The sequence below is a fragment of the Hydra vulgaris genome, chromosome 04 (genome assembly GCF_038396675.1).
Source record: "Hydra vulgaris chromosome 04, alternate assembly HydraT2T_AEP".
Classification (NCBI taxonomy): Eukaryota; Metazoa; Cnidaria; class Hydrozoa; order Anthoathecata; family Hydridae; genus Hydra; species Hydra vulgaris.
In genome coordinates this window covers 32,270,229-32,284,492 of record NC_088923.1, presented here as the reverse complement: position 1 = coordinate 32,284,492, position 14,264 = coordinate 32,270,229, and the positions used below count along the sequence as shown (strand labels likewise).

The following is a 14,264-nucleotide window of genomic DNA, read 5'->3' as shown; positions in this document are numbered from 1 at the left end:
GGTATAAGATCTTCAAAAGTTAAATGCTATCCCAAGAACATTCAAATAAATAGCTAGTCAGTAAAAATACCTACAGGATACAGTGTTTACAAACTGGTAAGTTAATGTGAAAATAGTGACAAATGAAGAGTGCCTGTTGATTATTTGTGTAGTACCTTTAGAACTCAGTAGACTTTATAATAATAAAAACGTTGTAATGTCATTCACCCAGACTCTTCGGCCAATAGATTAAAAATAAAACATTATTATATATGAAGAAGATAAATAATCTACAAACTTATTTAAATCATCGTGAACATGTTATAATATCAATAATAGAGTTTGAAATCTATATATTTATTTATATTTCTATATATTTCTATATATTTATCAATATGTATTTAAAATCTATTATATAGTAATATTGATAATAGAGTTTCAAATCTAGTGATAAATTTTCATTTTTTCCGAAGAAAGTTCGTATTTTTATTTTTAAAGTCTGTTGCATCAGTTTTTATCTAAAGTTTATTCCACCAGAAGAGTTCTTGTTATTCAGTTCCACGATTTTAAGAAGTTATAAGGTTTGAAATTAAAAAAATTTAAATCCGCCTTTTATAAAGTTTTATAGAGTTTGTTAAATAATTTTTTGTATTATTAAAAGTAAATATATCTTAATAAAAAGTGATTCTTTGGACATATAAAGGGTTTTAGTAAAAAAAAAAAGATCAAAATAGTTTTGTCGACCATATGTCTAATATCCGGCCCACTGTGCAATGGCAGAACTACAAATTCTCCCATCCTCCCATTCCTTCTTCGCAAAATATTTTTTAAGCCCACATAACAAAGAGAAAAAATAATTTCTATCTAAATATATTTATTAAAATAACTGTTGCACAACTGAAATCGAATAAATAAACTACAGTACATCTAAAATTAAAAATCTTTCCTCAAGGACTTTAAATCAGCAAAATCTCTAATCACGTCTTTGATACCCATAATTTTAGCTGTTTTTGCTTCGAATCCTAATATAGAAAGATCATGCAAACATTCTTTGCCTGTAGAATTACGTAAATAACTTTTTACTATATTCTATTTTGAAAACAATCTTTCTGCCGTAGCTACAACAACAAGTAGCGTCATAAACAACACCAGTGCGACAATGACGTCTGCAAAACTTACTGATATTTTAGCATATTTAATTACTAATAGCTCTCTGAATTCTTTCATGCTTGTAACTTTAACAATTTTCTCTCTAAGCATAGCAGAAACCATTACATGTTGTAGTGAAAATTCTGTTGAAAGCGATTAAATTAGAAATTTCCTGCATCCCTTTAATTCTGTTGTCTTTTTGACTTATAACTACATTCAAAACTTTACTAACTACATTTTTTTTTTATTAATTTTTTCTTTTTCAGGTATACCATATAAAGATACATTTATTATCATGAAAAAAAATATATATATTTATATATATATATATACATATATATATACATATATATATATATATATATATATATATATATATATATATATATATATATATATATATATATATATATATATATATATATATATATATATATATATATATATATATATATATATATATATACAGTGGCGGATTAAGACTTTTCGGGGCCCGGGGCAATTTAAGTAGGAGGCCCCGTTCAACTAACAACGACAAAAATGAGTAAAACAAAGATTTTCTTGAAAACGCTATCACTGATATTTATTTATATACAAATTTTATATTTATTTTATTGAATTAAGTTGAGTGATTTTGCAATCACATCGCTGAAATTCAAAGTTTCTAATAATTTTGACTCAATAGTTAATCTTGCTATATTACTTAAACGACTATGGACCATTGTTGATCGGTGCATGTTCTTAACTCTTTTAAAAGTAGAGAATGATCTCTCAGCCTTGCAATTTGTTATGGAAATAGTTAGAAACAAGCGATATGCTATATAAACATTTGGAAATACATCAATAATATCGGTTTCAACAATCCAATTTAAAACATGCAGAAGAATCAATGTGTTTTCAGTCTCAGATTTATCTTTTTTATGCGAAAAAAAACCCGGAGGCTGCAGCTTTAATAATGTTACAAATTGTTCTATTTCAAATATGAAACTATCTTCTAAATCATTTGACTACACTTCTACAATTTTTTTCGCGCTAACTTGCAATTCCATGGTACTAATAGTTAACAGCTTCGATAGAAATCCAAATAACTTATTTACGTGGTTGTAACCATCACTTCTTATAGTTAATTGTGTCACAAGTTTGTCAATAATGACAAAAAATGTATTCACTCGAAACTTGTCGGATACGCTTAAAGAATCAACTTGGTTTTCTCCGTTGCTCAATTTTTTAATTACCTTTCTTTTGTTCGTATCAGAATAGTCTTTTTCAATAAACGAGCTAAGTTTTTTTGATTCATTCTCAAATCTCGTAAAGTCGTTTCGTAAGTTTTTTACAAAGTCAATTAGTGAAAGTAATATACTGCTTGCTGTATGCAAATCTAATTCAACTTTTTGAAGAAATTTGCTAACTGCATTAAACCTCTTAAGTATGTGATGCCAAAGTACAGCCATGAATGCAAACTCTAGCTTAGTGATCTTATTTAATAAACACAAAGCTTCATGACGAGTATCAGATTTTTCTTCTGTATCCTCAGCTATATGACATCGCGCTGCATGAATCCCATCAAAATTTTCTACCAAACTTTTTGAAGCATCTGACCTACATGACCATCGTGTATCTGATAGGCGCTTGAGTGTAGCATGGTTTCCTTTCAATAAATCCCATCTATGTGTTGAAGCTACAAAAAATGAATACAAACTCTGGAGAACGCCAAAATAGTTGATAGAATTGATGCACTCACTGACACTGCACTGCCCTACTAAATTTAAAGAATGTCCAGCGCAGGGGATATAAAAAGCTAATTCACTCCGCTCTTTTAAACGTGCCTGTAATCCAGAATATTTACCAGACATATTGCTTGCATTTCCGTATGCCTGTCCCCGACAATTGGTTATATCAATATCATATCTTTCCAGTAGATCTAAAATGTCAGTAATCAAAGATTTACCGTCGTGGCTTTTAATTTGTAGAAAACAAAAAAATCGTTCATACACGTGGCCTTTTAGATAATAACGGAATATCACAGAAAGTTGATCCACGTGAGAAATATCAGGAGTCGAATCTACGATAATTCCCCAATATTTTGCTTTTTTTATTTCGGTAATAATGTGCGTTAAAACCTTTTGAGACATAATATCAATTAGCTCTTCACAAATAGTTTTAGACAAATAATTTACATTACCTTTGCCTTTATTTGCAAAAGTGTCAATGTGTTGCTTTAAAACTGGATCAAATTGAGTCAACAGTTCTAACATGCCTAAGTAATTTCCGTTATTTGACGATCCTATAACTTCATTATGGCCTCGAAATGCTAAACCTCTTCCGGCTAAAAAACGAATAACCGCAACTATTCTATTTAAGATTGCAGACCAATAATTAAATTCCCCTTTAATCTGGCTTACCATATATTCATAGACATGAGTATTTTGTTTTATAAATTCTATCCACTTAATCATACATTGAATATGTTCCTTGCTGTTTTCGTGGCCGAAAATAGTTTGTTTAGCTTTTTTCCAATTGTAAAAGCCACTTTTGACAAATACGTTGTCGTAATCGGTTGAAAACAACTTGCAAACATAACAAAATACACATCCAGTGGATTCAGAAAACATTAACTATTTTCGGTCACACTTTTCGCCATTACTCATCACTTTTTGAAAATATTTAACCGAATAATATACAGATATTATGGTTTTTGAACATCCGCTTCAAAGATTCGAAATTAGAGTCTTTATTTTGAAAAAAAGCATACCCCTTGTTTAAATACTTCATACGTTCATTTTCCTTTAATATAATGGCCATAAAGCAGGGTCTTCGCGAAGAATGGTATCTAGGAAAAAAAATCATGATAAATAAGCCTAATAAAAAAATAATAAGTGACAATTTATAGAATAAAAATATTAACTGCCTAAAGAGTAAATTGTTTGTTTAGCAGATGTTAGAGGTGTCATTAAAGATAGTAAAAATTGAAGTACCTGAGTCAAGCTCATTGTTATGCATTGTAGATTCAACACTTTCAACTTCTTGAATTTCATTTGAAGGACCTTGGCAGGCTACTTCATTTTCCGTGTTATTGTTTTCATCTTTTCTTTCATTGTTTTTTGTTATTATCTACAGTTTGTGGAAATTGCATAATAGTTTGGTTTGATGAAAAAAAATTTGTCATTTTCGGAAGTTTAGCTACCATTTCCTCTCTCTCTTTCTTCAATCTTCTTTTACAAGCTCCACTTTCATATTTTCTTAGCATTTTAATTATAACTGTATAACCTGAAAAGTGTTAAACTGTTCTTTTTTTCTCTTTCACGAATTTAGCGCTTCAGCTATTAAATGCATTCAGACAAAAACTCTTTTGTGCGGAAGTACAAAAGAATTGTAGAATTGCAATCGTTAATGCATTTTCAATAACAATATAATTGTTCAAGTCATTAATAATTTTCCGAAGGGAGTTGTTTTTGTAGCAATTTGTACAAATGTTACATTCAATTATTGCTATAAGGCGCTGCTACCAATCTAGTAATTTTTTTTTTTGTAGAAGTAGTTGCGCTCCATCGTTGTCAAAGACCGGAAAAAATATAAAATACAGCGTTTTTGTTGACAGTTATTTTATTTTTGTGCTTTTGTTTTCAGACAATTTAGTAAATTTAACTTTGGCTCTTTTAAGTTAATAAAAGATTTAATTTTCAGAGTTAATAAAAAATTATTTACTTTGAATCGGGGCCCCTAAAATTGTGGGGCCCGGGGCTAAAATTCCCCCCCCCCCCCTTGATCCGCCACTGTATATATATGAAGACCACACGGGTAAAACCACAGATGTTCACTTTTTGAAAATTTCAAGTTTTATATATTTTTAGGATATTTTAGTACTAAGCTATTTTAGTTTGAAAATTCATAACAAAAAAACTATGTTTTAAGGTTCTACGGTCATTTAAAAAAAAGGGCAACTTTGAAACAACCACTGATGTCCAATGTTTACAGTGTAAAAAACACAGTTGTCCAAATTATTTATAACTAAACCAATAATAATAAAAGCGTAAGTCACATGACTAACTTTTATCCTTAAGAAAATTACGTCGGATAAAGTAAACAACATTATATGTTAATATATATATATATATATATATATATATATATATATATATATATGTTAATATATATATATATATATATATATATATATATATATATATATATATATATATATATATGTATATATATATGTATATATATATATATATATATATATATATATATATATATATATATATATATATATATATATATATATATATATATATATATATATATATATATAAATATATACAGTAGTGGCCAAAAAATTAAGGCAGGCTACGTTTTTTAAACTTTTTTAACTTATTTTTTATTTATGGCATTATTACCTTGGATACAAATAACTTTTTTATTATATTTTAATTTTTGAAGATGTTTTGATTTATTTTACACCGTCAGGTTGCCATAGTTGTGATATTATGGGTAATAAGCGTGATATTAATAACTTTGTTAAAGGTAAAATAAATGCACGATTTTTGGAGGCCTATTCTCAAAGTAGTATAGCAAAACAATTAAAAATATCAAGATGTGCCGTGCAAAATGCTTTACGTGTGTTCAAGACTATTCAAATCGAAAAAATTATGGTAGAAAATGTGTGAGTACATCACGAGAAGACCATTTTTTAAAGAATGTTGTTAATAGTGAGCCCCACACAACATCTGCAAGGTTATCACAACTTGCTATTGAAAGGGGACTTACTATTAGTTCGAGAACAATTAGAAGAAGGTTGTGTTATGACTTTGGTCTAGTTGCAAGAAGACCAGCTAAAAAATCTTTATTAACTCCATCTCAATTTCAAGCTAGGATTAAATTTTGTAAGAGTTTAAAAGACAAGACACCGGAATGGTGGGAACGTGTAATGTTTACAGACAAAAGTACGTTTCAACAGATTAGAAGCACGGGCTATAATTATGTTAGAAGACCTGTGGGAGAACGCCTGAATTCAAAGTATACCATTAAAACAGTAAAACATCCTCCTTTAGTCATGGTATGGGGAGCAATCACAGCGCAAGACCGATGCGGGTCGCGCATCTTTAAAAAAGGTGAAAAAGTCAATGCACAAAAGTATCTAAGTGTATCGAAAGATAAAGTGAAACTGCACACGGAAATTACTAAAACCAGAATTTTCCAGCAAGATTCAGCACCTTGTCATACATCTAAAACAGTTAAGAAGTGGTTTACCGATGATAAAATTAAATTATTGGAATATAATGAAGCAGAAAATTGCATCACATCAGCCAAAATCTGAAGAACATCTTCAAAAAGTTAAAGAAGTGTGGACTAATGAAATCACTTGAGAGTTTTGTAAAACATTAGTACATAGAATCCCAAGAAGAATACAAGCTGTGCTTGATAATAAGGGACATCCGACAAAGTATTGAATTATAACATTCAAGTCATTTAAACTGTACTATTGCTATAATTTGGTGCTATAACTATTATTTTATTGAATATTAACAACTTTTGATAATTTTTATCTATTTTTTTTCATTTTTTAACATTTTCTATTTTGTTTATTCAATAAAAAATTTACACTACAAATTTTGAGTTATTTTTATGGTGTGCCTTAATTTTTTGGCCACTACTGTATACATATATATATATATATATATATATATATATATATATATATATATATATATATATATATATATATATATATATATATATATATATATATATATATATATACATATATATATATATATATACAATAAGTTTTTTTTTATAATGACAAAAATTTTCTCTTGAATTATTTCAACTTTTGTTTTTATTCATAAAGTGTACCTGTTCTATCCTAACAAAGTAAAAAATCGACTCAATATACTGATTTTGACTATTGGACTATTGGTCTGATGATGCATGTTCTATGCAGCATGATTTTAAATTATTAATTATCTCAAATATAAAATATATCAAGCTAATTTGCAATTTATGTGCTAGGCAAAGTATAAAATGAAAATTTTTAGATCGATTTTATTATCTAGTTCATAAAACTGAAAAACTTGACAGCATTACTATTTCACTACTAATTAGAACTCTGTTACATTCTGTATAGGCATGACACCTACAGAATGTGATAGAAACATGGCCATTGCAAATCAAAAGTGTCTGTCAGAAACAATATACGATCTCACAAAAAACTATAATAATTCAATATTATATACAAACATGATACAAGAAAAATTTCTGAAATTTGCAGAGTTTCAAAGCCAAACTTCTTGGTTGTTTGTTCATTTAAGACATGTTCACTTAAAGAAATTAAAAGATTAAAGGCTAGTCAAAATTGAATAATATGGAAAATAGGAAATATTTAATTTTATGTGTGTTATGATCCTTATGTTTAGATCAAAGATCAAAGTGGCTGATAAACTGAAACAAGCATACATAGCTCTGTTGTCTCTTTTTTGTTAAAAATTTCAAAACTCATTAAACATTTTCCAACTGGGCAAAATAAGACATTTGATATTCTTTTTTCTTGTTTTTGAAAAATTTATTTTATTTGTCTTTGAAATTAAAAAAACACATTTTTATTAACGGTGTGTTCACAATTGGTTTTTGTATGGCTTATACAAACTTGATACAATGTGATGGTACAAAGACATCATGAAATCATTTATGATAAATAGATGAGGTTGGGGAAGAGAAAAGGTTGCAATGATATTTTGTATTAAGTTAAAAGAAAAACTTTCATATATTTTTTTATTTGAATTTTTTTAATGTAAATGAGGGGGGGGGCAGCTTTATTACCCCATCACACACTTAGTACGTTGTGGTTGTATATTACAATGTGTTATTATCAACCTTTAAAAAAATAAGTGCTCTAAAAGGTTACAAGCTAACGTGGTTTATGAGTTGATGAATTTACAACGGTAAAACCACAGATGTCCAAAATGAGTGTCTTGTTTTCAAAAGAACACTGTGAATAAATAATTTTTGTATTCAGCACAAAAATTGCATTTATATATTGTGTTAGGACTAAATAGTCATAAAAATATATTTTTAATTAAATATATTATTAATAAGCAGATATCTAATGTCACTAAATACTAAATTTCATTTTTCTCAAAATGAGAAAAATGTGACATCTGTGGTTTTACCCGTGTGGTCTATATATATATATATATATATATATATATATATATATATATATATATATATATATATATATATATATATATATATATATATATATATATATATATATATATATATATATATATATATATATATATATATATATATATATATATATATATATATATATACAAAATTATTACGTATCAGATTAATAAAAATAGATTAATATATTATTGATACACTAATATATATTGATACAAACTTACCTATCAGATTAATAAAAATATTTTAATATAATATTGATACTCTAATATTATATATTGATACAAACTTTAGTATAAATTTTGAAATAATAGTTATTATATATGTTTATTTTTCCAAACCTTAATACCTAAAAAAAGGAAATCAAAGAAAATTCAGCATTTTTGAGTATAAAAATCCAAAAATTTTTTTTTTTCGCAGATTCCCTAAACAGTGCCATTTAGCGTATATCATGAAAATTCAGAACACTGGGTTTTAGTTTTTTTAATATAATAGTTATGGAAACTATTTGATCGAAAATCATAACTTTGAGAAAATGATGATGAAAATATGTCTAAAAATTAATTCGGTTGGATATTATTTTTAAATTTGAACATAAAATAAGAATCTGATATAAATTAAGTTTTTCCAAGTTTAAGACTTTCATATTTGTCATCGCATTAGAAGGATTGTCCAATCTACTTAGATAATGAATTACTTTACAAGTATGGTTTTGCAAGCCTTTTAGTTTGATCAGGGCCGGATTAATATATTCAGGGGCCCTAAACATAGCCAACCAATAGCAGGTAAGTGCAAGTTGCTGTGCAACATTAATATTTATTACAATATTATACACACATGCTATAATCAATTCATCACACTGTCACACATCATGTAACTATGATGATGTAAGTTGTAAATAACATGTATGAGTATGATGTAAACAGTTACAAAACTAATACACTACTAGTAACTGTTATAATTTTTATAAATCAGACATTTCGTTTTCTAAACTTTGAAAGTGCAAAATTGTAGATTAAATTGTCAAATTCAACTGAAGTTAGCATATCTGCCTCGATGTAGAGTAGAAACAGAGAGCCTAACCTCTCCACTAATAACAGATAATTATCTTTTTAATAAACATCAATTATAAGTAAAACGGTAATGCTATCTCATAAGGTAGACTTTTTGACGTCCAAGGAGCTACACAATCTTTAATTCAGAATCAAACTTAATTAATTTTATTTGATATTAATTTTATTTATCTTTATCAAGATGTTTAAAAAAATTTGTTGTTTTCATTGTTCACTTTTTTAAAATTTACAATGCTCTGATTTATTAAGATACCCATTTACTTGGCACGTGAGCTGTTTCATAACAAATCATATTAAAAATATAATGCAAAGATGACGTCAATAAAAATTCTGTTAATTTGAAATTTTCTTAAAAAGTCTCCAACTGTTTGCCATATCTTATGCCGTTGTCCCAGTTTAAAAATACCGCGTATTATTTTATTTTTTATATTTAATATTCTAACTCTCCCTTTTATTAAGATTCGCCTGTTTAATAAATTTTAGAAATACTTCCAACCCTCCTGTTTATTAAGATCCCCTGTTTATTTGGAAGGTGAGAGTACTAATTTATTCGTTATGTTTCGAACTGAACAGCTTTGACCTTCATCAGATTAGACCATTATTAGTACTAAAAGAATGTTAATATAAAACGTTTTCATGTAACATTTATACAACTTGTCCGTGTAGCATCTTACTCTAAATCATCGCAAACAAGTTATCAGAAAAAAGGTTAGATATAAAAAATATCATCCTTATTACTTATTATGAATGACGTCTTCAAAAATTACAGACAAATGACTGTAATTAATAAACGTTGTGTATTAATATACATCACATACATTCACAGTAATAATATCGTCATTATACTACTAATAATAAAGTAAAATAATTTAAAATCTTACGCACTTATGATTGTACGTAGTTAAGAATATGACACAGTTAGTAAACCTATATCAATATATTTATGGTTTATCAAATATTTCATTTGCTAAAAAATAAAAGTTTTGAGTTAAAAAAATGTTTTTTTAAGTATTTTAAAAGATTTTAAAATACTTTTAAACATTTTAAAGATTGTGGTCTGCTTCAACTTGATTACAAAAATCATTTTGTGATTAGATTGCTTTTTATCAATACAATTGTGTCAATACTATTTTTGTCAATTCTATTGACAAAATACAACGTGGTCACAAAATAAATTTTTACGTGGCGAGTAAAGATTTTACGACAGTAACAAATCGATTCAAGATTTTTACAAGTGAATAAAAATATAGAATAAAAACTTTTTTTGGGGAGTAAAATTTGTTACTAGTAAAAAACGTAGTAGTAAAAAAATCTCAAAAGTGTGTTTATCATTTTCAATTCTGTCACAAAAAAAGGTTATTTTTCATAAAAAGTTTTGATTAAACTAATCATTTTACTCTATGACGAAAATGACGAAGAGCATCTGAATAACAAAAGCAAATTTCTAAATGTCGTCACAAAAATAAGTTTCTATTTAAGGTAGATACAATCCACGTGCGCATAATAATAGTTTTACCAACGTAATTTCTTTTGAATATAAATATTTTTAACGGAATAAAAAACCCTTATAGTTTACCTGATGATTGCAAATAGCATTAAACTAATAGTTGTATGTAGTACATATAGTATGTAGTTTTATTTTCAATACATATTTTTATAGCTCTAATTTAAGTCATCGAGCACTTTCTTGAAAATATGTGCAGAACAACATGAGTGCACACATATATATGTATGTATGAATATATTAGGTATGTTTCATGAAATTTTTAAATTTATTAAATTCTAGGTTATTGTATATCATTAAAAAGAGCTTCAATTTGATATATTAAACGTGAAAAAGTTATCAAAGTCGAATAATCCTACAAAAAGTTATGACGTTTTAACTCTAGATATATGGATTAATTGGATATACGGATTAATTGAAGAAACTTTGGTCAAAATAGAGTTTTTATTAAATAAATTGATTATAAATTTATTAATTTTTATACAAATTCTTATATCTTGGTATCAAAATATAAGTGTATTAGTAACCTACAAATTTATATACGTTTCTAGCCACCAGGCGTATCCGGGGGCTAGAGGAGCACCCAGCCACCATCTTTACCGGCACTAAATGTGAATTTTATTCATAAAAGAAAGTTTTTTAATGGAGTTGATAAACTTTAAATCTAAGACGGTATTTTCATTTACTAACAGATCACAGCCAAATATGAAGGTTTATCATTGACTAAGGGGCAAAGTGAATGTAATGGTTTTTAAATATCAAAAATAACTTATTTTATAAATCTTTTTATCCTTCAAAAATTAAAAAAGTAAAACTTGTATCGAAAATGAAAACTATATTTTACTAGTTTACAATATCATTAGAGGGGCACCCATCGACTCAAAGGAAGAGGTGTGTCATTGACCCCCTCCTCCTCCTCCAAGCTTCTTACCTAAAAAAACATAAAATATTCTATTTAAAATGGCATCTTAAAAAAACTATAAAATGCTCTGATTTAAAATGATATATTTCAATCTAAAGACACCTTTTACAAAATTTTAAGATATATCATAGTACAGTTTTTTTTATAGGATGGGACAGAGAGCCCCTTCTGACTTAAATCATTTATTTAAAAAAAAAAGTGTTTTAAAATGATGTTTTAGTTATTTGCGTATTAAATGGTAATTAAGATATTAAATTCCATTAGGGTCATTCCATATAGTCCCGGTCGTGACATTTCTACTGCAAAAGGTGAAAATGTAAGCAAGGACTTTAATAAACCTTTTTTGGTAATGTGTACTTTTGGTCACGTACTATTATCTAAAAAATTTACAGTAAATATTATGCTATAGTTGCATCGCTATGTCAAAATAAAATCAGTCGCGGCCGTGACAGCTACAAAAACAGAAACAGAACTTGTTTAAGTAAGTTTTTTTGTAGAAAACTTTCAACAGTTAAAAATTTAATCTTTTAAATTATTACAGTTAAAAATTTAATATTTTTAATTATTTTTATAGAATGTTATATTAACTATAAAACAATTTGTTTACTTATTTTTGTTCATGTTTTACATAAAATGATAGCTAGAAAAAAGTCGCGGTCGCGACATCGCGATCGTGACAAAATATTGTACTATCAGATAAAGTTACATTTTAGGTATTTTTAGGGTATATTTTAGAATTGCCAAAGTTTTTAAAAATGTATAAACAATTTAAACAATGTTTATAGTTATCCTTAGATAAATAAAAGAAACATCAACAATTTTTATTAAAAAAAAAACGAACGAATCACTTTATTAAATTGCAATATTAAAGACATATTTAAATAAACTAAACAAACCAAAATACTAAATAACGATTTTTTGTTTGCTGTGTTATTCGTCTGATAGTGGTGATATTTGTTTCATGCTAAAAATTTCATTCTTAACTTTCCAGTAATGGTAAAGTCGTATATCTTCAACCTTTTCTGCTAGCAGTAAAGCGTCGCTAAGCTGACTATAATGTTGATCGATTTCATCTTCAGTCAAACATATTAAATTTACCGTCGAATCTTTGTATATAGCTTCAAAAAACTGCCTCGCATTTTGAATAATAACTTATCTTGCTTCAATCTTTTGCCAAGCTATTCTTTTTAAAGTTCCTCCTACCCCATCAATGGCTCTTTTTCCATGGGCTGTAGGAAAAAAATTCCACCCGAAAGTTGGAATATTAAATATCACTTGACAATACTTCAGGAATTTTCCCACGGTTTTTAAATTGAAAAGATGGACCATCACTCCACAACGTTACTTTGTGTATAATTGAATTGGTTGCGTAAGCCTTTAAAAAATATATCACAAATGTTATGCATTCCTAAAAGATAAAAATAAAAGATATAAAAGTTAAACTGTTTAAAAAAAATACCTTTAAAGTTAATTCAAGGAATACACTGACGCATGTTTTGCTGTGATCATTTTTATCTGTTAAATAAGCAATCATATTTTTCAAATCTTTACCATAAACAGCAACAGTAAAATTGTTATTTAAGATTGACTCCAATAAGCACTTTGAACTTGTTCTTGATGAGTACAGCAATAGTTTGGCCTAAAAATCAAAGAGTATTAATAATACACCATTCATAATATTATTTATTTGGTAGCAATAAACAGACGCTTGGTGACGTTTAATTAAATAGTGAATACGAAATTAAGGTATCATTTTCAAAAACTCTGTATATGTTGTATACAAAGGCTGTTTTATCAATCCCTACTGTAGACAATTTGTAACCTTGTCTTTGTTCCAATTTATGTAACTGACTTCAATGCATTCTTCGTTTTGCTCTTTTGATGGTGGTAGCATTCGGTTGTTAGGATACTTAGCACAAAAAATAAATGACATTTAAAGGCAACTGGAGTGAGAGGGCTGCAAAGAATCCATTTGTTTACCCAGTTTGTGTTACAAGGTTCAAAATTTAGGCTTAAGGATAAAGCGTTGCATATACTAATTAAATTTTCATGAATTAGACAATAGCAGATTTCAAGAGACGTTTCTTAATATGCGAGTATTTGAGCTGAACGAAGTGCTAAAATTTGGAAAGTTTTATCGCGCTACCAAATTCTTCTACGTACAGGGCATAATATTCCCTAAATTTAAGTAACAAATAACGTTTTTGAAATTTTTCACCATCAATTTTTATAAAGTCTTTCATATCTGGAGTCCATCGAGATATTTCTTCGCGGTTGTAAAACTCTAGTAAATGATTGAATACATTAGATGATAAACGGACGCGTTTTTTTATCTTTGATATATCTGGTAAAGAGATTTATTTCTTTTGCTAACTGTTTAACGACATAATCTGCTTTTCGTGGCGACTTTGCTAAGGCCAATTTAACGCGGTTCAAAGCATACGTT

General features: G+C 27.5%; 1 protein-coding gene across 1 annotated transcript; it reads right to left on the bottom strand.

Moving 5' to 3' along the window:
• Positions 1-1,739: 1,739 nt before the first annotated feature.
• LOC136079351 (uncharacterized) lies at positions 1,740-3,740 on the bottom strand. Its single transcript, XM_065795086.1, has 2 exons — positions 2,226-3,740; positions 1,740-2,075 (listed from the first exon to the last, which is right to left on the bottom strand). Exons 1-2 carry the CDS (start codon positions 3,738-3,740, stop codon positions 1,740-1,742), a joined length of 1,851 nt encoding a protein of 616 aa, XP_065651158.1.
• Positions 3,741-14,264: the final 10,524 nt, after the last annotated feature.